The sequence below is a fragment of the Spermophilus citellus genome (assembly GCF_964194105.1).
Source record: "Spermophilus citellus genome assembly, chromosome: 11".
Lineage (NCBI taxonomy): Eukaryota > Metazoa > Chordata > Mammalia > Rodentia > Sciuridae > Spermophilus > Spermophilus citellus.
Genome location: NC_138192.1, coordinates 117600079 through 117625124, shown reverse-complemented (window position 1 = coordinate 117625124; position 25046 = coordinate 117600079). Strand labels below are relative to the sequence as shown.

Sequence of the window (25046 nt, the reverse complement as noted above, 5' to 3'; positions counted from 1 at the left end):
AAACACAAACTCATCTCTGCCTTTTCAGTGCTGGGATCAAATCCAGGCCCCTGTGCATGCTAGGTAAGCCCTCCACCACTGAGTCACTCCCCAATGCCTAGCACAAGGGATGATTTCTTGAAGTCCCTGGAAGTATCTACTTAAGAAACATATCAATAACCTGGACCCAGAAGCTGGTGCCTCCTCACCTTAGAGCACTTGATATGGTAGTGCAAGTAGTCCCGGAATGTGTGGATCAGGTTGATGGTGTTGTCTCGAGCACTAGCGTTGGTGTGGCGAGGGAACAGCACTGAGGGTGAGGGGAACAGACAAGGCATCAGGGCGCAGCACGTATGCCAAAGGACTGGAGAGATCAGCAGCCTGTAGGCAACTTCATGCTCTCTGCCTGAGTTCAGTCTCTTTGCTTCAGTAATCACAAGCAGGGTTTTGACCTTGTGACAAAGTGGGTGAAGAGTATAGCCAGGGGGCGCTGCCAATGAGTGCAAACAGGGGAGTTCATGGGAGAACATGGGGCATGGGCCTGAGCACTCATTCCAGGTCTGGAATTTGTGATGGTACATGCTGATATCTATTCCCCGACTGCCACATGGTTACCAATTCCTGCCTATCCTGAGTTCTTCGTGCTGAAGTACAAAGTAAGACTTTAGTGAAATGTGATCCCAGAGAAGATCTTATATTTTTGCTGGAGAAAACCAATCAGTGGGATCTGCTTGATATAAGGATCTGAACTTTCTTGACAGGCTGGGCTCCAATCATCTGCAGATCTGTGTTCCTCCTTTCCCTTGGGCTTTTTGGAATTCTCTTATCTTTTGCACCTCCTTTACTCATTGATCTTAGTATCAGCAAGACCCCCAAAGTTTTGCTGAAATGAAAAGGAATGTCTTGGCCTAAAAGGAAATGGACATTAGGCTAGGAGGTAACTGTTTCAAAGAATCTACTATGTACATGACTGTAAATTTACCAAGATCTTATATACCATAAAGAGATGTTGCCAATTAAACTGAACACCATGAAAATTAAGGTGCACCTCAAGTTCAAGGACAATAATATGGGGGGAAAGTATATATATCTTTAATTTAACATAATATGATAAATCAAGAAATTCATCAATAAGCAGGTACACCTTCAGCTCAAAGGTCAATTAAATAAAACTTTACAAAACATTTCAGTGGCATTAGGTACGTGTGTGAATGAACCAGCTCACAGGTTGAAGTGTTGGAAGGAGAAAAGACTAGAGTTCGTTTCTTCAGTGGAAAGGAAAATAAATGAATGATAGCTGAGCTCAGGCTTAAGCAGCAAAAAAAAAAAAAAAAAAAAACAAAAAACAAAAAAACAAAAAACAAACAAACAAACAAACAAACAAACAAACAAAAAAAAAACCAAGAAATATCAAATGACAATGAACTCTTAACTGCTTAGCAAAGCTGATGTGGTTTTGTCCCTAACTCTTGACATCAGAAGCTACCCTTTTTGCCTTAATATATAAGAAAAGGAGAAAAAAGAAAAAGGAAATGATTACTGTACAAAAATAGCACCTGGCCTACTCTGTAATCAGTGCACCGTGACACCCTCCCACGGGCACAGTGGTGGCAACAGGAACAAGTTGATATGCCTGCTTCTGCCTATCTTAAAACATTAACCAAGGCTCTTCTGATTTATGCACTCTGCTGTGAACTCAGGAAGGCCACATGAGAGGCACCTACACCCAGCTCACCAAAGGTAATGTAGCCAATGTTGTCGCCCACAGCAGCATCTGTATCTTTCAGTTCCAGAGGAGGTTCCCTGTGGCTAAAGAGGACCTGGGGGGCTGTGTGGCTGGCTCGACGTCCTTCTTTGAACTCCTGTGGAGACAAAGCAAGATAAGCTGGTGTAGGATGAGCAGCAATTTATGCTATGGTGTGTGTCCTATGCAGTGTGACTTTTGTAGCCCCCTGGACCAGCAGATGGCTAAAAATAAACTATGCCTGACCTGAACCATACAGTGCCGACTGCTCTAGTGCACTTTAGGTTCAAAAGGGCTAGATTACAAAGTACTTAACAAGCCAGATCTTCCAATGTGATGCAAAAGATTGCTAATCCTTTTCCTCTTCTTTTTTATTTTGCAGTACTGGATTTTAAACCCAGGGGTGCTTTATCACTGTGGTGCTTTTCCTTCCCCCTTTAAATTTTTGTGACAGGGTCTTGCTTCTTGCCAAGTTGCCCAGGCTGGTCTCAAACTTGACATTCTTTTGCCTTAGCTTCCTGAGAAGCTTCAATCACATGTATGCACCAATCCCAGCTCCTTTCTCTCATTTTAGACTAACACAGGTGATAAAATTATATCTAACACTAAACAAATTGCAAAGCACTGGTTACATTTAAGATAAGTACTGTTGCTCCTTACTGTCTTATGAGTAAATGTAAAAAAAGGTTGGATTTTTAAGGAAGTCTTTAAAACTCCATGGTGAACACAGGCTTTAGTTGGTCTTACCTCCCTCCTATCTATGCACAGAAAGCCTTCATGAGTCAACAAATTTCCCAGGGCTCCCATGACCCCCACCTCCATTTTTTCCAGTTTCAGGAATACCATGCTCTTGGGTGCCAGACCTTTACCCAAGTTCTATTTGTTGAGGTTTCCTAGAACCTGTCACCATTTAGAATTCATCAATCAAAACTCTAGAGCAAATTTAAGCCATTCTTGGGAGCAGATGATAATGGAGCTGTGAGTTGTCTTGGTGCTCAGAAAGATAGCAAGACCTTGTACCATGAGAAATAACATGATTTTTAATTCTTGCTCCTTAGTGGCCCTGAACAAAATATCAACATTCTATACAAGAACTCATCACTCTTTTTTTTTGAGAGAGAATTTTTTTTAATATTTATTTTTTAGTTATCGGTGGACATAACATCTTTGTTTGTATGTGGTGCTGAGGATCGAATCCGGGCTGCATGCATGCCAGGCGAGCGAGGTACTGCTTGAGCCACGTCCCCAGCCCCCTCATCACTCTTAATAAAATGTATTTTTCCTCACCAAATTATCAAAAAATGATTGAGGATGTAAAAATCAGGCTATTTCTTTTATTTTCTAATTTATAGACCTCAGACTTTTACAGTCCATACATTTCTATGTAAATGGACAAGAGATAGAAGGCATCCCTTTGGTAACTTTCTAACACACAGGATGATTCAAATTAATTGTAGGGGTAGGCTGGGGGTACAGCTCAGTGGTATAGTGCTTGGCTAGCATGTATAAACCCCTGGGTTCAATTCCCAGCAACCCCCCCACCTCGACCCTGGCAAAAAAAACCAAAAAAACAAAAAAACAAAAAAACCCAAAAAACAAAAAACGACCTCATTCATTGAATAAACTTTTAAGACAGGGCACAAGTGCAGAGCTGAAGGCTTTCCAAAGTCTCTGAGGTTAGGAAACTGAAAGCAGGGTCACATAAGTAATTTGATCTTCTATGTTCTTTTGCTGCTGCTTATTACCTCTTCTATAATGCCACCTCCAATAGCCAGGGAGAGTTGGCTGTTCTCTTATTGATGCTGCCATCTCTTTTCTACAAAACTTCTATGATGACACTTTATATTAATGTGTCTGGCTTCCCTACCAGGTTGAGTTCTTTAAGTCACAGCTCCTGCTTTATTCATCTTTGTTTCTATTCCTCTGTCCTTCAAAGAAGCTGTCCAGCACAGGCCTGCTGAAGGAAAGAAAGTGCTTCTGCCCCAGCTGATACAGGATCACTGCACCATAAAGAGAGTAAGAAGCATGTTTCCATTTGCAGGTAGGAAGAACACACACTGATTAGAAAGTCCTCAGCAAAGGATAGATAATGTGTAGGGAGTCCCACTAACCAGAATCTGGGATACTTCCTCCAAACAAGCCTTGCCTGGCTTCCGAAAGTTTGTGGGAAAGAAATGACTATAAACTGTGTCAGGTTAGTTTCCACCTCAACACATTTTGTTCTCCAATGGAAAAATATTTGGGGAAGCAGGGAAGGAGCCAAGATCATCCCAAATAATATTCGCAAAGCAAAGCTTCTGAAATTGTCCTTCTTTGGAAAATGCCTTTAATCTACAAAAATTGGGAAGTTTTCTAATTTCTATTGGTTCTACTTTTTAGCCTTAAGGGATCAAACAGAACAATAAATGCTTGTATTTTCTTGTTTATTCAGTGTCTCTACATATTAAAGTCTCAAAAATCATAGGTAATCATATGTTATTCACAACAGATGGGGAATCCGTAAACTTGTGGTGACTCGACAACATTTCATTAGTCTGTGTAGGGAAAATAATACATTTTAATCTGATGTCTTTGCTTTTTCTTGATTATCTCTCTTATACTTAAAAACAACAAATCCATCTTAACACTCCCCCATCTTCGTCAGTGTCTGTATTACAGGTAAACCAACCATACTGCCTTCCTTTTTTCTCTATGACTAAAGCATCTTTTGAATATAAGGATACTATTTCTTTCTTTCAACAAAGTATAATTTATCATAGGAAGTTCAGAACAAATCCAAACAGATACAGCAATTTATAAATGTAAAATCTTAAATCAGGATATAACCATAGTCCCCCACCCCCTTATTAGGGATCTAACCCAGGGGTCCTTTACCACTGAGCTACATCCCCAGGCCTTTTATTAGATAGGGTTTTGCTAAATTTCTGAGGCCTTGGACTTGTAATCCTCTGATCTTAGCCTACCAAGTTGCTGAGACTATAGTTATGCAACACGGTTCCTGGCAAGCATAGACTTAACTCCTCCTGGGATCAATGGCAGTCATTTACAAAAAAAGATCCATCTTTCAGGTAAATATAACCTTAGAGAAGGGAGGGCTTTCTAACATTGACTCAAATTCTAGAATCCAAAAAAGAAAACTGATCAATTTGATTACACAAAACAAACTACCATGTGAAGACAAATCCCACAAAACGTAGTTGGACAAATTAGAAAAATAACTGCTATTCTTACCAGATGAAGATGAAGGACTAACCTCTCTAGAATATACAGAAATTGGGTTGGGGCTGTAGCTCAGTGGTAGAGCGCCCGCCTTACATGGTGAGGCACTGGGTCTGATCCTTAGCACCACATAAAAATAAATAAAGATACTATGTCCATCTACTACTAAAAAATATATAAAATATATAGAAATTGAGAATATTGACTCAACAGAAAAATGAGCAAAGGACATAGAGTCACTTCAGAGGAAAAGAAAAAATTCATAAAAAATTCTTTCTTTCTTTTTTTTTGGTACCAGTGATAGAACCCAAGGATGTTTAACCACTGAGCCAAACACCCAGCCCTTTTTATTTATTTTTAAGACAGGGTCTCACTAAGTTGCTTACAGCTTTGCTAAGTTGCTGAGGCTAACTTTGAACCTATGATACTCCTGCCACAGCCTCCTGAGCTGCTGAGTTTACGGGCATGCACCATCATGCCTGGAAACATAAAAGATTTTGACCTCACTTGTAAGAAGATGTAGTAGTAATCACTGTTAATGTATCAGCAGCAGAAATCCAAAAATTTGACTGCACACTGCAGAAATAGGCACTCATTCACTGCTGGTTTGGGGAAAAACAGTACAACCCCTCAAAGAGAAGAATTGGCAATATTTACCAAAATTACTGACTTTGACATGGTGTTCTCATTTTAGGAAATATAGATAGAAAGTGCCCTCAAAAAACACTTTCAGAACTGCCTAAAAGGTAGACTGTCTTGTCCCAGAACATAAAGAAACTAGTGGTTTCTACTTCACTTTTCTCAGTAGCTTGACTTTAAGATTTTATAATATGAAAAGAATTCTAAGAGCTTTGTAATGTTGTGAACAACCAATAAAAAAAAAAAAAGATTTCTATGTAAAAAAAAAAAAATATTATCAAAAAAAAAAAAAAAAAAAAAAAAAAAAAAAAAAAAGAATTCTAGTTCTCTAGGAGCATACTGCTGGTCCTATTGCTTTTCATGGAATGAGTCTGAAAGGTTGACACCTACTAGGCTCCCTACAGGGCTTGGCTGGTACACCCACAAAGACAACACACTTTGGTAGCAAGGCAACCCTGTGAGTGGGGGAACACAATTCCTATCTTTCTCCCAAAGGCAGTAAGCAGCCCTCAGAGACTTCATGGTAAGTGACAAAAGCAGGACTTGTGTGCTGACTGGGCTGTTGGTGCATGCCAGCAGGGGAAAGTCCACAATGGCCCACAGCAAGCAGATTAGTGACCATCAGGAACTATATTTCCAAGTCACAATATTTTGTACTGAGCATCTACTCTTCTTTCCTAGAAACTTAAAATTCTAGACCTAGGGAAAAAAATTCAGATAATTTACTTTGGGACAAACTAAGCTAAAGGCCACTGTTATGGACATTTCCAAAAAATTACCCCAGCTTCTTAATCTGGAAAGGGTGGCAGGACAGATGGCTTCTGAACTCAATTTTTCCCCATTACTAGAATGGACAGTCACTAACTGGAAAGATGGCAATTAAAAAAATGCAACAGAGCCGGTTTCTCCTTTTAGGTAAGCACCCCTAACCCTACCATTTGAGTTTGAGGAAAGAGTTTAAATTCATTAAAAACAAAAACCAACCAAACAAACAAACAAAAACTCCGAAGGAACACATCTCCAATAAACTCTCCAGGATAAGGCCTGTTTAAAATATAAAAATAAGTTAAGATATTTCCTGGAATAAAATGGAACAAGATTGGTGTGGGGGGAAACCCCAGCCAAGTCTAAATATATACTTCATAGCTTTTAAAATTAGTGCCTTAGTTTGGATTTAGCCCAATTCTAAGTTACTGCATTAAATTTCCCTGTCAATTCTGCATAAAAATACATGAAATAACTGTCTCAAGGCTTACTTTAAGGACCCTCAAAATTTGTGTGTATTAGTACTATCAATGCCAAAGTGTTAGTATTTCAAATTCTTTTGCAGAGACTCTCAAACCAATTTGATTAATTAGCCAAAACACAAAAAGTTACTAGAGATGGATCAAACTGAGGACATGTTCTGAAGATTCTCCTAGTCACTGAGGGCTACCAACACATAATCTCAGTATATTAAGCACAGTTGTCTTTCAACTCTACTTGGCAAAAAAGATTTTGTTTCAAATTTTAAAATCTTATCACTCTGACAAGGAATAAAATGATAATGTACTGAGGTCTTAAAAATTTTTAACTACTATACTCTATTTTGAATGCTGAGCTACCTCAGAAGAAACCAGCCTCAACCATTAGAAACCAACATCAACAATTAGCTCTCTTCCTATAGTCAGCAATTGGCTAGCAGACAAGATGCCTCAGCTACAATGGATGAAATGAATCAAACTATACCAAAACTCCAATCACAAAGTGTCCTAACACACACCATTACCCTTTTTGGCAGAAGCAGTTTCTTAGGGAGGCATTCTACAGTGATTCCAACTCAAGCTGAGCCTCTTTACCAGGTCAACAACTTCATCTATGAATGCAGTGGTCTACTACTTAAGAATTTTACCATACACCATTTTTTTTTTTTTTTTTTTGGTTCTGGGGATTGAACTCAGGGGCACTCGACCGCTGAACCACATCCCCAGCCCTATTTTCTATTTTATTTAGAGGCAGGGTCTCACTGAGTGGCTTAGCACCTTGCTTTTGCTGAGGCTGACTTTGAACTCATGGTCCTCCTGCCTCAGCCTCCTGAGCCGCTGGGATACAGGCATGCACCACTGTATCTGGCTACCATAGACCATGCTTAAAAGACTGTACAACAATACATGCCAAGAATAGACCTTGTTAAGAATCTGAGGAAATGTGACCAAAGATTTAGATCTAAGACTCCGTGATAGGAAGGATACTTAACATTTAGTCATGGTTAGTATGTTTAATACCCAATTCACCCTCTTGCCCTGTCCTACAAGGCTGAAACCACTAAAATGTAACATTCAGTGAGTTTGGTTGAGGGTATTTATTAAATCTTCAACAAGTTCCAACATCAACAGAGCTGCTGGTTCTTACTTCTATGCTTGCAGTGTTTTGGTGCAAAGATGTAAGTCACCATGCCGTTGTTTTTCCCCAAGATGTCCACTTCATACCTGCATGAACACCTTTCCAATGACCACATCGTCGTCATCCTTAAACACTGTGCTGAAGACTACTGTGACTCTGTCCTTTTTAGATTCAACATACCTGAAAGGAACAAAATCAAGGAGAGTTAAGTACAGAATCAGAAGGGGGTTCTGGCAATAAGGTCATCTTAAAAAAAAAAAAAAAAAAAAAAAGGAAAGAAAATAACTTCATCTACAAGTAAAGACGACTACAGTTTTTAAGTTTCAGAATTCCTGAATCCATAAAGCAAAGGTATGCCAAGAGACTAGTATTGTGGCCAACAAAGTCAGTGTAATAAATGCATCCTAAGAGGCGGGAAATGTAAATCATTAAAAGTAGATTTTATTAACTTATATTATCAGGCATGACATGGAATCTAGAGTTGGTGATTCTCAGAATGCCACTTAACTTATGGTCAGCCTATGCTGCCTAATAATCTGCTAGTCTCTCTTGTGTTGGCCTTGAACTATTATTAATCCTCTAGCCTCAGTCTCTGGAGTCCTAGGGATTACAGGTCTAATAGCTACCACACCTAGCTCAGGGCTATTTTCTTAAACAGGACTCACAATATTAATGCCTTAAAGGAAAGCCTGGCATTTTCTTTTCATCTTTTGTTCACTCTGAATATATGAAAATTAGGAAAAGTAGACTATTTTCCCCCCTACCATCTACATCATGGTTTAAGAAATTGTATAAGACACATCAATGTTTATAGCAGCTCAACTCACAATAGCCAAGTTACGAAATCAACGTAGGTGGCCCTTCAACAGATGAATGGATAAAGAAAATGTTGTACATACACACAATGGAATATTACTCAGCCGTAAAGAATGGAATTATGGCATTGTAGGCAAATAGAGGGAACTGGAGACTATCATGCTAAGTGAACTAAGCCAATGCCAAAACTCCTATGTTCATGTATGAATATACCACCAGCGTAACTCTATGTCATATACAATGACAAGAATGGAAGTCATACTCCATGTATGTATGTTAAAATACACTCTATTGTCATGTATAACTAAAAAGAACAAATTTTAAAAAAGAAGAAAAAGAAAAAAGTAGCACGAGAAAAGCATTTCAGGGGGATAAATACGATAGAGTTTAAAGTCTGACCATACTATATTTCTTTCACTAAGTACCATTCTGGTGTAACAGCCACAAACAGGTTTTAAGACCTAATTCTATACTCACATGGTTTCGTCATCTCTATAATGGATAACTGCCCTGTTCTCTCCTTCCTTGCCCTCTTCTTGGAATTGGAAGTATTTCTCAAACACAGAGGCAAAACAATTTCGCTTCAACATGCCAGCCTGATGTACAATGGAATCCTTGGATGCAGGCAGATTTTCAAGGTCATATAGCAAAGAGACATTGTATCCTGGAGGGGGAAAATATCACCCAGCAGCCACATTAAAAACAAAAACCTCCTGTAAAGAAACCAAATCTCTCAAGCAAACACAGACTACAGGAATTAAAAACAAAAACAAAACAAATCTACAGCAATAATAACAAAATAACATTTCAGGTTCTGATGATATTTCACTTTCTCTCAGTGTTTATAGTTTTCACCAAGGGGAGAATGTTGGCCAATTCCATAAAAATCTTAATTCTTGTAAAATCCCTGTAAATATTTATAGCTAATTAAAAAACACTAGGCATGTATAACTAATTAAAACAAATTAAAAAAACCCACTAAGCAAAAATTTGGATCAATATCAAAGATATTATAAACACGGAATAGAAGTCAAAATCTAGAAAATTTGATTAGAAATTTAGTGTTCCTGAGAGTGCTGCAAAAGAAACCATACATGATGTCGACTTATAATGAAATACATAATCTTTTTCTGCTGGTTTGATGTGCCAACATTGTCAGAGTTGGGTGTCTTTCCAATAAAATACATCCTTTTAACATGCTATTGTAAACCCCTTTTGAAAGGAGAAAAGGAAGAAAATCCAAGTGTCTGCTCATATCCCCATAGCTTTTATTTGTATATATTGTAAAAATTTCAAAGTTCTTTTAAAAACACTTTGCTGCATTTGATTTCTGCAATAATTCTTTGACAGCAGGCCAGATTATTCTAATTTTACAGAGGGAAAGAGAGGTTCAAAGGAGCAGTGATTTGCCAAATGCAGCAGCCTGACAGACTAGTACAGGCTCTATTTTGAGCTGAACAGAACGGGGTCCAAACTTGGCCTTGCTGCCTTGTGACCTCGGAAAATTGCCTAACCTGGGCAATTCCCACATCTATTAAAAAAAGATGTAAATAAATGGAGGAGACTACTGTAAATATTAAAAGAATATATAGTATTTAGATACCTGGAACATAGCAGGTCATCAATAAATGGGACAGAAAAGAACTGAAATCAGTTTGCTGATCAATAGAACATTCTGCCTCTTATGGCATGTGGATTACAGATTCCAGAAAACAGGGCTGGGACCACTTGATTATATAATCAAGTGACGAATAAGTGTCCAAAAGCCTATATATGTTTTTGTAAGAATATCTGTACATCACTGAGGATCATTTCACATTCTAGGCAACTGACTGAAATAATTTAACCAGAACTGTATTGATCTTAAAATTCTGAAAATCTCAAACTTATATACACTATTTTATTTTTTCCCAAGAGCATTCCTAAGATCTGTTTTTTTTTGTTGATCTACTCTCTTTGTGAGCATAGGCCATGTAAATCTATTCTAGGTAATTCTTAGCATATTTTGGCATTCTGGTATTAAATAACAGTAATCATTGCTACATTTTGTGCACCTGAAAACCAAGCAAATAGAGATTTGCTGGGTCTATGAAATCAAATCAAAGAAAACTATAATAACTAAAGGCTAACCTTAAATTTTAAGACTTCTGACATGAATAGGACATATTGAGAATGAAGAAAACTAACAATCTATTATAGCCAGTTGAGTTTTCTAAACTTGCCTTAGTAAATCCAATAAACAAAGTGAAGAAAAGATGCTACTTTCACATGTTTATACTTTATACTTGTAGGAACTCAGGGTCTGCAATCTAGCAATATTTGTGCTATAGCAAGAGATGGAAGAGAAGACCAAGGGAGAGAAACACCAACTCCCTGTTGGGATCTTGGCTGTGACAAGCATGCCCAAGAGTTCCAACATATGTTCTAGATCTGTTTGTTTATTCCTCTGTTAAACTCTGGATTCCTCAAGCCTACAGTGTTATTTATCTTGGTTTGTATTTCTGTGATACATTTGTTACATTAATTTGAGGATTAACAAATTTCAGTGTTCTTTATGGACTCCAAAAGCTTCCATCCATAGGCCAGGATGTTGCTCAGTGGTAGAGCACTTGTAGAGACTTGCCTAACATGTGAGGCCCTGGGTTTGATCCCTGGCAGCCTCTCAAAACAAAAACTTCACCCATAAATATTCCTAGTAACATGGCACATTCCAAAGGCACCTTTATTAGTCCCCCCCACCAAAAGCAAAAATATAGGAGACATAAATTCTAATGGGGGCAGGAGGCAGTCATGTTGTGAATTTATCAAATTTTAAGGGGGCCTGGGGAACAAAAACTAGCCAAAGTAACTCTTGGTAATAGAATAGGAGACACACAAACAGAGACCTTCCTTCTCAGAACAGTTTATCAGTCAAGGTATAAAGTAACAATATTTGAGGAATAAATACTATGTTCAAATGATCCTACTATGTGGATCTCACTCTGGGACCCTGCTAAATCCTCTAAGCTGAGGCATGCCATTGGGTCACAGGGGTTAAAAATGCTATTCTGTCTTTACACTTTAAACCTCCTTTAAAGCAAAAGAACACAGCTGTGTTACTCATGAATGGCATGGTGCATTTCAATTTCTTTAAGGAATTGCCAGGGGCTGTGAGTGGAATCAATATTTGCTCATTAGTCTTCTCAAAAGACATTTTAATCACCATACTCAATAGAGGTGGCCCCCTGGCTGAAAGATTAAGGAAGAACCATTTTTAGCCCCATCAAGAAAATGCTAATAATAAACATGAATTCTGCACACTCCACTATGTACCCGTAAACAGACTGCTTTAAAGGTTACTTTTATGGAGGAAGTGGAACCAGGACTGGGCCTCTGCAGACAAATGAATAGTATTTAAATAAAATCCTTTGGTTAGGAAAATCATAATACAAACAGGACACGTCTCTTCATGTTATTTCATAGTTGCTCACATGACTACATACCTGATTCCGGATTTACCAAGAAACTCCCGTACACCCTCTTTAATAACTAGGAGGGGAAAAAAAAAAGTCAATCCAAAGTCCATGATAATTTTTATATTTCTGAGGCTCAAAGTACTTGACAAGTTCTTCTCAGCTAGCATTCTTTTTAACTTTTATTTGGCAAGTGGAAAGCTAGAAGGGGAAGCAAATTTATCTAAGTCACAAAAGAGGTGCCTCTTAAAACTGGATTAGTTTAGGAGCTATCTTTCAAAGATTTGATTAGACTCAGATACTCTGTTCTCCTTCATATTCTGCATTGCACTCAATCATCTTTTGGTTTTGAGAGAGCAGAGGATGACAACTGCTATCATAGAGAACAGATTGGTAGTTACCAACTGAATGCACGCCAAGCCACAACCCGGGTGAACAAATAAAAAACAGGATTGTTGGAAACTAATTTCTGTTAGCCTGCTAATTTTAAATTTACTTAGCTCATAAAAAGCTTTTAAGACAGGACAGTAGATAATGGAATCTCAGTTACTAATAACTGGTTCAACAAGTTGGTGGCACTCTATCTGGCTTTGCCCCCAAACCAATACTTACTGCTTGTAGTTTTCTGTTTTTTTTTTTTTTTTTTTTTTTTGAAGTAAATGACAAAACCAAAGCCCCCTTTACACCTTCATATTTTTTTCTGTCAGTAAGACTACTTCTCTTGGTGGAATCTGCTTCTCAAATTATATCGTTAAGGAGACATGCTTTTTATTTTGGAAGGCACGGTTCTGACTTAAAAGTTATATGGGGTACATCAAGCAGTGGACAAGCCGATATTTGGAGATACAAAAGAAGTAGCTATTGGGCTGGGGTTGTGGCTCAGAGGTAAAGCGCTCGCCTAGCATGCGTGAGGCATTGGGTTCAAACCTCAGCACCACATAAAGTAAAACAAAAACATTGTGGCTACCTATAACTAAAAAATAAGTATTAAAAAAAAAAGTAGCTGTTCAAGTCAGTAACAATCTAATAAGCTTTTCAGCGTTTAGCAGTCTTTGTACTTTTAAGTCAAAATATAGACTTGGAATAATAACTAAAGCCCATTAAAAACTTATGGGAGGAAAGATGTCATCAGTATTCCTTAGAAGGTAAGGGCAATATAAAAATGAGGCCAATATACTGAAACTCAGTAGTATAACAGGTTGCAGAATTTTGTCAATAGACAGCCAGTCAATTTCTTACCTCTCTCACCACAAATAAGCCTTTAGTATTTTGGGGATACTAAAGAGTATTTAATCTATGCTGAATTACAAAATTAAAAATGAAAAACACAAGCTTTTGTGTTTTTAGTAGAATTTTAGTAGCCATAGAAAAGCACTGTAAACACAGGTAGCACTGAGTCATGCTCCATGTAAGCAGGCCCTTGTCTTATTCACAGTTGTGTGCTCAGCAGAGCAATAACCATCTGAAGGAAGAGTGTTTTTCTTTTCATCTATGTCCAATGGACTATCTAGTATTAAAAACAAACAAAACCTAGGAATAAACCATATATTTTATGTTCCATTTGAAAAATTATTAAACAGTGAGGTTCTTCTCTAATAGCCCATTTTTTTGGGGGGAGGGGTGCTAGGGATTGAATCCAGAACCTCACATGCTAAGCAAACATTCTACCACTGAGCTATATCCACAAGTCTGTGCCTGTGCTTAAATATTCTTTAGAAATGTCTTAGAAATGGCCTGCAAATAGTCCACTGCACAATTATTTCCTAGTATTTTACACATTTATTTAATAATAAACTTTCTAGCTATTTTCCAATAGCTAGAAGAAATTTCCAATCTGAAAATTTGGGTTATAGCATGGGTCCATGATCACACTGTTAAAGGTAACAGGTAAGTAATGCCATGTGTAGTTCCTAGTTAGTGATCATATGGACACTATGAGGGATCTTTTACAGACAGGAACTGAAGGGATAGATTCAAAGGCACAGAGTTTATTGGTGGCATATAGTATTTGACCTTCAGACGTCCCATGTGCCACTTCTCCAAAAGGCTTTGGGGAAAAGTAATATCCACATCCACAAGAGTTTGTGCTATCTCTGAGTTACAATTCTGCACTGCATACTACTGTTAGAGGTACTTGGAGGAAGGGGAAATCAGATGTGTGAGAAACCACAGTTCCTTCAATTTAGTTTAACTCTAAGCTTACTCAGTCATTACTAAAGAGTCAGGTTTATACCCTTTTCAACTCCTCTGCACCCTCTCTTTGGCTTTACCAGCCATTCCCTATTACTTCACTTGCATTTTTAACTATGATTCACATTTAAATTTGTGCCATCTCTCTCAATCTGACACCAGGAGATGGATGGAGGCAACCTGTCACTCATCACTGTTAATGTTCCCACACAGCAGCGAAGGCGGATTACAAAGCCTTTTAAAATGAGCCCATGACAAAGTAACAAGCTTCCTGTGGTTATCACAGGCTGGTCACTGTTCAACCAAGGCAGGGAGCCATTTACTATGCACTCAGTTCCAACACTTAACATTACTTACTCCACCCACTTGAGTGGGTGGGGCTGGTTCTTTGACCCTTCTGGTAGAGACAAGAATAGCAATATGTTCTGTAGTTCCATTGTAAGCAAAGCAAGGAATGGAAAGAAAATTTAAGACATCTAGTTCAGGAGGTGGGGAAGAAGCTTGGTGGAAGACTGCTTGCTAGCATGTGCAAAACAAAACAACTACTTCAATGCTGCATTCTCTTCCAGGATTATTACGGCACCTAGCTTTTTAGAAAGGGTTGTCTATGGAAAAATGTTTATACAACTTTTTAGTTATCTGTTCAAATGTTCAACACTTCCTTCAAGCAGTTGTCTTGTTTACTTGTGTTCTTTATCTGGTGAGAAGAGTTAGTTACCAACTTTACAAGACTAGGTCTTCCTCTTAAAGTACCCTGAATCCAAATTCTATAAATGTTCCTTCTTTCCTGGAACTGGGCAAATCAACTGCATGTGAATAACTAAGGGAAGTGACTATCTGTGGCTACTGGAATTCCCTTTAGTTAAGACCAATTTTAATTTTTATATCAAAATATTTATTAAGTTTTGGACTATACTCCTTTACAAAGAGACTTTCATTATTTAATTTTAAAATTATTCAAAAGCTACTATGCGATTTTAGAAAGGAAATATTTATTTATTTCCTATATCTTCATTCAAAAGAGTAAGGCGAGTCTAGTTTGTTAAAACTAAGAAGTTTGAAAACTGATTCAGGAACTGAGTCATACTTCCTGCTTTGAGACCCAACCACAATGTGTGCACACTGGTGTAACAGCGTTTTCTTTCTTCCATAAATGGCTCTCCCTAGAACAACTACAGTTCAACAGGAACCAAACCTACTACTTCAGCTACTGCAAGACAGCAGTGTATCAGGTATGGCCATCAAGAATTTCACAAGGCTTGGACATTTCTTGTTTCTCCTAAAATAGTTGTAAGGAAGAAGAGGTATTTAAAGAAGCCAACTCTAAAGAACAGCAACTCAACTTAAAGGGCAATAATTTGTACCTAAACTTGCAGAATAAGAAACTAAGAGTATAAAATTTAAGCCTTGATTATATAGCTGCCTTGATAATGTGATAAAAATAGAATAGAACCTGTCTCATTCTTCTGGTAGCTACTTTTGTACTAGTCAAGAACATATTCTTTGCTCTGTTTTTGGAGAACTAAGGTGTTTTGCTTTTATAAAATCTTGATCCTTTGTTATCTGAAAAAAGGCAAATCCCTCTAAGATAAAAAGCAAGCAAATAAAGAACCAAAACCTTTTCTAGAAAACATTTCTTTACATGATTATACGAAATGGAGTCATATGGGAAATGGTTGGGTGGGTAAGCTATATGGAGTAGCTGGTGCCCATGAGGGTGACTTAGGGTCATGGATCTTCTAAGAGTGGCAAGCTGCCCACAAAATATGAAGAAGAAACAAAAGTCCTAAGGAAAATGATGTGGAACTCTTACCTCATCAGCACCATGTGCCTGAAGTTCCTTATAGAATTTCAAAGAAATACTGACCATCACTTTCGTTTTGTCTCCATTAGGATTTGAAATGTGATAGAGGACCCCATCAAAATCTGTGAGGAAAGTAAGTAAGATTTCTTACCCTGAGACTAGGAAATAATCTAAGTACCTACCTTAGAGCAGGCCATAAGGAAGACTTCTGATAAACAGGCATATAGGTAAAATGAAGTCTGCGGGAAGTCAGCAGAAACAACGTTGTGCCAAAGCTTTTCTTACCCTAACCACAGCTTGGTGCTAAGGGAACTTATTTAAAAAATCTCAAAGAAACCCAAAGCCAACAATAACAACAACAACAACCCCCCCCCCATACACTTCTATTGTAATGCTTTTTTTTTTTTTTTTTTGGTACTGGAGATTGAGCCCAAGGGTGCCAATCTTATTTCATTTAGACCCCTCCCCAATGATTTATTTTGAGGTGAATCCTAGACATCATGCCATTTGACCCATGTATACTCCAGAACATATCTTCAGGAGATAAACTATTAAAAAAAACCAAAAAACTATAAGCTGGGAATGGTGGTGCATGGTGCACACCTGTAATCCCAGCAACTTGGAGGCTGAGGCAGAAGGACCACAAGTTCAAGGTCAGTCTCAGCAACTTAGAGAGACACTGTCTCAAAATAAAAAAGGGCTGAGGATGTAGCTAAGTGGTAGGTCTGATTTTTAAAAATACCATGTTAGGGGCTTGGGATGTGGCTCAAGTGGTAGCGCGCTTGCCTGGCATACGTGCGGCCCGGGTTCGATCCTCAGCACCACATACAAAGATTTTTTTTTTTTTTTTTTAAAGAGAGAGTGAGAGAGGAGAGAGAGAGAGAGAGAGAGAGAGAGAGAGAGAGAGAGAGAGAGAGAGAGAGAGAGAGAATTTTTAATATTTATTTTTTAGTTCTCGGCGGACACAACATCTTTGTTGGTATGCGGTGCTGAGGATCGAACCCGGGCCGCACGCATGCCAGGCGAGCGCGCTACCGCTTGAGCCACATCCCCAGCCCAACAAACAAAGATGTTATATCCGCCGCAAACTAAAAAATAAATATTAAAAAAAAAAATTCTCTTTCTCTCTTAAAAAAAAAATACCATGTTAGGCGTAATTTTTAAAAACAATTTCTTAATATTAAATATCCAGCCAATTGTCTCAAAAATTCTGTAAACATTACTGTTTTACCCAAGAAGATCTACTACTGCATATGGTTATCATTTAAACCTCTTCTCATCTATAGGCCTATGCCCTTTTCAGGTGCTTTCTTCCTGTACTACAGTAGACTGATTTAGTCTGTGTAATTCTGAAGCTAGGTGCTGAGTGCCATTGCACAGACAGCTGGAAAGAGAATCAAAGGGAGATCTTACATTGCTAGTTAGTAGGAGGGAACAGAGACAGTGCCTGCCTTCCAAGCCACACATGGCACTTCAGAACTCTAGAAGTCTTTCAAGATCATCTAGTCAAGCACTTGTACTTTATAAAGAGTGATCATAAAAGTCCTTAAAGTTCAAAGAGCAAGAGAGTTGTATCAATTCCTTTTTTTTTCAAATATTTTATTTCTATGTGGTGTTGAGGATCGAACCCAGTACCTCATGCATGCTAGGCGAGCACTCTGCCACTGAGGCACAACCCCAGCCCTCGATATGCAATTCTTTACAGGTAATAGAAAGCAACAGTTATCTCTGACTTGAACAAGGAAGGTTCTAGCATGTTCTTATCTCCCCACAACTCTATATTTGGTACACTAAGACAATGGCTACTAGAAGATAATACTGTGAAACTTCCAAATTAAAAAGAACTTACTTACAAAATGAACCCCAAACTTCTATACACAAGTAATCTTATATAGTTTACCAAACTCCAAAGTCAGTTGTCAAATAATCAAATCCATGAAGTGGTCATCTAAAATAAAGACCTCAGCTGGGTGCAGTGGTGCATACCTGCAATCCCAGTGACTCTAATTGCTTAAACAGGAGGATCATAAATAAATTTGAGTTCAGCCTCAGCAACTTAGGAAAGCCCTCAGCAACATAGTGAGGCCCTGTCTCAAAATAAAAAGGGCTGAAGATCTAGCTCAATGGTAAAGCACTCCTGGATGAAATCCTTTGACTTCCCCCACTCTCAATAAAAATCAAACACCAAAAGAATCAAAAAGACTTGACAATCAAGGGACAGAATCCAAGATATCAGAGCTTATTATTTTAGGAACAATTTTATTTTCTATGTATCTTTTCTTAATAGTTTGAAAGACACTTACCTGCAAATGTTACTTCTACTGCTTCTGGTTTGTTTCTGTAAGACAAAACAAAAAGGCTTTCAGTTAACTGTACTGCTGCATTCAAGGGGACTAGGAAAAGCTCCTGTGCTTTATTTACAATTAGACCATTCTGTATAAACCTCAGGCTTACTGTTAAATAGAGTATAGAATTCATTTGTATACCTGAACCTTTGGACTTGCTTAAAGTTGAAAATAAAAAAAGGACAGCTATTTTTTTTTTAACCTGTTGTTTGTAATCTCTTACCATGATCAGTGCTCACTTTCAATTCTGAATCCGGAGAACATATATATGTGAACTACGAAACAACATCTTTTGGTCAATGCCCCCCCAGAGTGGTGATGGGGGCAACAAATTCAACCAGAAAATGGCTAAGTATAATGTAGAATGATTTTTAATTTGCTTAAAGTGAAAGGATGATTTGGGGCCATAAAACAAAACAGTAAGTTATGTTCTGTTTCAAGGACCATCTGCAAGTCTTCCACATATCCTTCCCTGCTCTTCACATCACCAAAATACTTAACACTCTCCTTTATGAATCCCTCTCTGGTTCTACCTTACTTTTGTTTTGAAATCTTAGCTCTGTGCTTATAGAGAGTATAGCACAAAATAACACTGAAATCCCTGAGAATAGTCAACACCTTTTCTAACTTTTTCTTCATGCTCATGTTTTGGGACAAATTAACATCCTTACACCCTTGTTTTCTCATCTTGTCTATAAAATGGGAGAATAACATGTTCCCATTAACCTCATAGAACTACTACATATAAAACAAGAGGTCAGACCTGAAAGAATTGGGAAGCAACAACAATTAACTACCAGTTACTTTTCCTTAGCCTGGCACACACACTTCTATCTGACATATTTCGTTATTACCTAGAAAGCATGACATACATACCATCTATGAACAATAATGGTTAATTACCCCCCCCCAGTGAAACATTGTTTACATCTTCTCCTTTTCTTTAAAGCCAATAGTAGCAAATCAATGACAATGCTACTGCTTTAGCAGCTAGCTTCCCAGAATCAAGTGATCTTGCTTTGTTTTATGAGCTAATAGACAGCATGGACGTATTTCCACATTTTTAAAAAATATTTATTTTCTGGTTGTAGTTGGACACAATACCTTTATTTTATTTGGATCAAACCCAGGGCCTCGCATGTGGAAAATGAGCCCTCTACCGCTGAGCCACAACCCCAGCCCCCTCCACATTTAATTTTGAACAACTTGCTCAAGACCTCTCAGTCAAGTACATATCTTTTATGCTCTTTCTGCTCTCTCACTTGTGAAAGAAACAAGACAGATTTGCTCTCTAGGGAAATAACAGACTAGGTAACATGGTATTAAAAAATACTAGGTAACATGATTATTAAAAAGCTGATGCAGAAGCTAAACAACATCTTTCAAAAAATTGGTTTCTATTTAGGATGTAAATCCTGTTTGGGGGGGGGAATCAACCTATATGAATCATAATACAAAGTTCTACCCTAGTCAAGCACAATGGCACGCTATATTTCCAGCTACCCAGGATCACCAAGTTTGAGGCAAGCCTTAAGAACTTTGTGAGACACTGCCTCAAAATAAAAATAAAAAGGGCTGGGGATGTAGCTGAGTAGTAGATTGCTTGCTTTATATGCAAGGCCCTGGCTCTAATGCTCAGTACCGCAAGTTTAAAAAAAGGAGAAGGTTCCAAAGTCATACATATGTGACAAGAAATGTGTGCTGGGTTATCCAGTGAACTTATGGAAAGGCTGTGGGTTTAGAATGTGAGAAAAGAGTTAGATGAAAATGTAAATCGTTTAAAAAAAAAGAAAATGTAAATCGCCTCTGATCTTTCACTTTTAAACTGTAGCCAGGAAACAAGAACAAAGAACAACCATTCCTCACCTCTAGAAACAAAAGTACAGAACAAAGAAATGGCCACATTAATCTATGGCCCATTTGAATTGATAAAAATTAAAATGATGTCCAAGGGGAAGATGCACAAAACATTTTTTCTGGAGAAGGCTAGCAGTGCTGAAGATTCAGAGTTTATAGAAGTCCACATTGCATCACGTAATAGATGGTTACTCACCCCCACACCTACCCTTTAACCTTCTGGCTTTACCTCAGTCAAGAAAGGGCTAAATTTCTTACTCTCCCTCTTAGGAAGAGAAAAATCAACTATAAATAAAGAATCTTATGGTTCCAGGCTATAAACATTTGACTCCAAAGGTTCTCCCCGCCCTAAACATTGGACTCCAAGGCCTCCCCCCCACCCCGCCCCGGCTTAGGCATAAAATACCCTGAGCATAGATTCCCACTGAGAAAAGTTGCTAAGATTGATCCAAAGTGGTTTGCTGTGTGATTTAGGAATATCTGTTAAGTCACTGCTATTAATATTTTAGTTTACTATTCATGGCTGAACAAAAGGTTTGAAGAAGAAAGGCTGCCAAGGACACAATTAGGTCAAAGGAGACTTCAGAAGTCATCTGGGAGTTAGAGATCTGGAAACTCCATGTTCCCACATGGAGACTGCTCAGGGTGGAACCTACCATTAACAGGATTGTTTCTCGGTCCTAGAACTAAGTGTTGGTTGTTATCTTTTGTGGTTTAAAACTATGGCACAGAAGAGTAGATACAACTGGTCTCCAAGGGAAGAATATAATTTAATAGGCCAAAAAGATATTTACTGTTCTACCATTTGCTAAAGTTTCAGATATAGGGGGTGAGTTTAATTACAGAAAAAGTAAGACCGTCAGAGTTGATGGTTCCAAGTTCTGTCACTTACTGGCTATGTGACCGGTCACAGGCAATGATACTAAAAAGTGGTTGAGCCTCAAGTTCCTCTTTTATCACTGAGGATAAAAACACCTTCCTCACGGGCTGTCGCGAACCCTAACTGAGATGATTTATGTTCAACAAAGTTTCCCAACCAGTGTCTCATGACTAAATCACAGATATACAGAGATAATGATCTCCACAGCCTTTAGAGTAGCCAGTGGCAGGATCTTTAGGCCAGACTATTTACCTAACTGGGCCATACAAATATGATATGTTCTGTCTGCGCCATATGGTAAAGAAGATCAGGAACAACAAGGACAGAAGCACAAAAAAGTCCTTAATACACACTAGTTACTCAATGTCTATATTCTCCCAATCCAGTTTTTCGATTCTAAATGGATCTACTATATTTTCACACAGATACATTTTTTTGAAATTTAATAAAATTGTGTTAAAGCATATTAACATGGCGCCTCGTTCACAAAATATCAGAAAATTAGGTTTTTTTTCTCCTCGAATAGAGTCAGAGGAGACTAGACTGTGAAGTTGTGGTTAGGAGAAGTTTCAGGACTGGTAGCACTCTGAATCAGGAGTTGATTAGCAGTGGTATAAGAAGAAATAAGATTCCTATTAGTGTCAGACTGTTGAATCCTAGAACAAGCCAGCTGGATGGTCCTTAAGTCACTGATTGGATAGCCCAAGATATTAAAACATGCTCAATTTATTCAGAGGGACTTCAAGACCTCTTTTCTTTTCTTGGTTCTAGGGATTAAACTCTACCTTTGAGCTACCCCTCCAGTCTTTTTTTAATAGAAAGGATCTGCTGGGCGTGGTGTACCCCTGTAATCCCAGGAACTTGGGAGGCTGAGGCAGGAGGATCATGAGTTCAAAGCCAGTGTCAGCAAAAGCGAGGTGCTAAGCAACTCAGTGTGACCCTGTCTCTAAACAAAATACAAAAAAGGGCTGGGGATGTGGCTTAGTGGTCAAGTGCCCCTGAGTTCAATTCCCAGTACCAAAAAAAAAAAAAAAAAAAGAGAGAGACAGGATCTTGCTAAATTGCCTAGACTGGTCTCCAACTTACCATCTTCTGCCTCAGCCTCCCAATTAGCTGGGATTACAGGTGTGCACTATTGTGCTGGGCAAATTATTCTTTTGAGTTATTCTTAAAATCGCTTAGAAAAAAAATTTCTATTCTTTTTCTAAAGAAGCTTCTGGAATGTCAATGATCAGTCAACAAAGAACTCCTGGCAAGTGTATTAGCTAATCCTTTTTTTCTATTAAGGACTTTGCAGTTTTCATTCCTAAATGCATCCTAGGATCCAACTTCCCACTGGAGCATTTGTGTCCCTCTTCGAGTTATCCAGTCTATGTCTTGAATTAGAGGGAATATTGCATTCAGCTCACTCTGATTACTCTTAAATCCTCTATAAGGCTAACATTATTCTTTGTGAGGAAAGCCTATGAAGTTCATCATATTAGATAAGGAGTAATCCTCTTCTTTGCTAAGCTATATCTCAAAATATGGAGAACAAAGAGATTTTTAAAAGTGTCAGAAGAGTGATAATCTTTTAATGAAATCAATAATCATTCTATGTGGCTTCATTTATTCCTTCAAGAAAACACTCTATTGAGCTGACTATATACATATTGAGAATGCTGGGGAAACAACGATGACTTTTCAGTCCCAGCTCTGTACACATAAGGTTTGGCTGAGTGTAACTCTGGGGCTTCATACCCAACATGATCCCAAGGAGGCCAGAGGACAGGCAGCAGTATGCTAGCTATAATGTCCTGTAAAAAGACCAACTACATCCTACTTCTTCTAAGTGCTTAAACAATGTCCTAATTCCGATTCACTTTAAACCAGTCTGACTCTCTGTGGACATATGCAGCATATCTGGGACTGAGAACAAGGTATCAGCAAGATTTAATTTATTCCTTTCTAAAATTTCTCCTCCCACAGTCCTCGCCCACCCCAATTGGCACTGCTTGCTTACTGAGCTTCACTCCCCCTCACAGAACCACAGCTCTCCATAATATGCACAGGCTGTGTGGCAAGGAGCCAGCAGGCACTTAAAATCAACAGCAATTCGCATCTGACAGCATTTCCTTGGTTCTGAACTCCAGACTGCAGATTACTTGACAGGCCTTGCTTTTGAGGCTGAAAAGGTTCTTGGTGTGTACACAGCAACAAAAGAATTTAATTAATTTGCCAAATTACTTCTGCTTTAATTGTGGGTCTGGGTAAGAATTTCTAAATGAAAAGGCTATGCTGTTGGTAAGACCTGTATAGGATGTTATTTGCAGTGTTGGGTATAGCTTTTTAATCAGTCACATTTTGTTAGTCTGTAAGGCTTCCAGGAAGACAATTTACTAATAATCATTCCTTTGTAAGAACACATATATAGATAGTTCCATTAAGCTAGCTATAATGGTAGCAGCATTGTGGTAGGAAAAAGAAGAAATTTATTTGGAATGAATCTTAAGCTTTGCCAGAACTACCTCTAAATTAAAAGGTAATTGTGACCTGATATATTCTTAGATAGTGTACATGACAGAACTGCTTTACCCTAAAAGAAATCAAGACTTTTATTTATTTATTTTTTAGAATTTTTTTTAAATATTTTTTAGTTTTTGGCAGATACAACATCTTTGTTTGTATGTGGTGCTGAGGATCGAACCCAGGCCGCACGCATGCCAGGTGAGCGCGCTACCACTTGAGCCACATCCCCAGCCCGAAATCAAGACTTTTAGTAGAAGGTCAAGGCAAGAAGATCCAGCAAAATGATCTGAGAGGCATCATTAAAAAATTAACCTCTAAAGGAAATTAGTGCAATGGTATTCTGAAGTATATACCATAAAAGAACTCTCAAGACCATCTTAGAAAGGCTGGGAATGTAGTACTGGTAGAGTATCTGCCTAGTATGCACAAGGCCCTGGGTTCAACCCCAGTAGTCCAGAAAAAACAAATAAATAAACAAAAGACTATCTCAAGTCATTCATTTTTGGTAGTTGGATCAGTGCCATTCAATAGAACTTTCTGTGATAATGGAAACGTTCTATATCCACACTGTCCAAAAACAGTAGCTACTATCCACATATGGCAATTAGAAATGTGACTGAGGAACTCAATTTTACTTTCTAAAAATTTTTATTTAAATTTAACCAGCCACAAGCAGAGAACGAACTACTGTATCGGACATTGTAGAGTTGGAATGTGTACTCAGAAAAAAGGTATGCTGATCTATAATTTCCCTAGTTGGTTTATTCTGACAAGTACAAAATACAGGGTGGAGCTGACCTCTCCCAGCAGGTTCCCACACTGGCAAATCCTTTCAAACCTCCAGTGTTTCTCCTTTAAGTGATTCCTCTTCTTTAACTTCTTTCTCTAATCTCCACCCCAACACAGTTCATCCCTTGGTGCCTCTGTAACTTTGCTAACAGGCTGTCTCTGAAAGGCCCCTTTTTTTCTATTGCTGCCTGGTGCTAGGTATTGGTAGAATCCCATAAATGTTTATGATGCTCACACTAGTCATCCTTGCTGTAAGTTCTGGTACATGCATGCACCTTGATTAACACTGCACTACTTCACTGTTGCCTCACCTTACTGGTATGCTTAGAAACTCACACTTGCTTGGAAGTTAACTTCTGCTAGGTATTACATCTGTAATCAAAGGAAAATCCTACCTATATCATAATATAATGGTCGTTTTCAAAGATTTTCAAAATCATTT

The 25046-nt window shown here is 38.2% G+C and overlaps 1 protein-coding gene and 1 long non-coding RNA gene across 3 annotated transcripts in view; one reads left to right on the top strand and one right to left on the bottom strand.

The window, feature by feature from the left end:
• The window catches only part of ARPC2 (actin related protein 2/3 complex subunit 2), a 30839-nt gene that overhangs the window by 3481 nt on the left and 2312 nt on the right, over window positions 1-25046 (bottom strand). For both annotated transcript variants that reach the window (XM_081262303.1, XM_081262304.1), the window contains exons 3-9: window positions 18529-18563; window positions 16235-16347; window positions 12262-12307; window positions 9257-9443; window positions 8050-8143; window positions 1715-1841; window positions 189-289 (exon numbers count right to left, since the gene is read on the bottom strand). In XM_081262303.1, coding sequence (XP_081118429.1) covers window positions 189-289; window positions 1715-1841; window positions 8050-8143; window positions 9257-9443; window positions 12262-12307; window positions 16235-16347; window positions 18529-18563 — 703 coding nt within the window. The remainder of the gene's footprint in view (window positions 1-188; window positions 290-1714; window positions 1842-8049; window positions 8144-9256; window positions 9444-12261; window positions 12308-16234; window positions 16348-18528; window positions 18564-25046) is intronic.
• LOC308631268 lies at window positions 9451-11545 on the top strand. The gene is made up of 2 exons (XR_014018155.1): window positions 9451-11211; window positions 11361-11545. It is a non-coding gene; the product is annotated as an uncharacterized lncRNA (long non-coding RNA).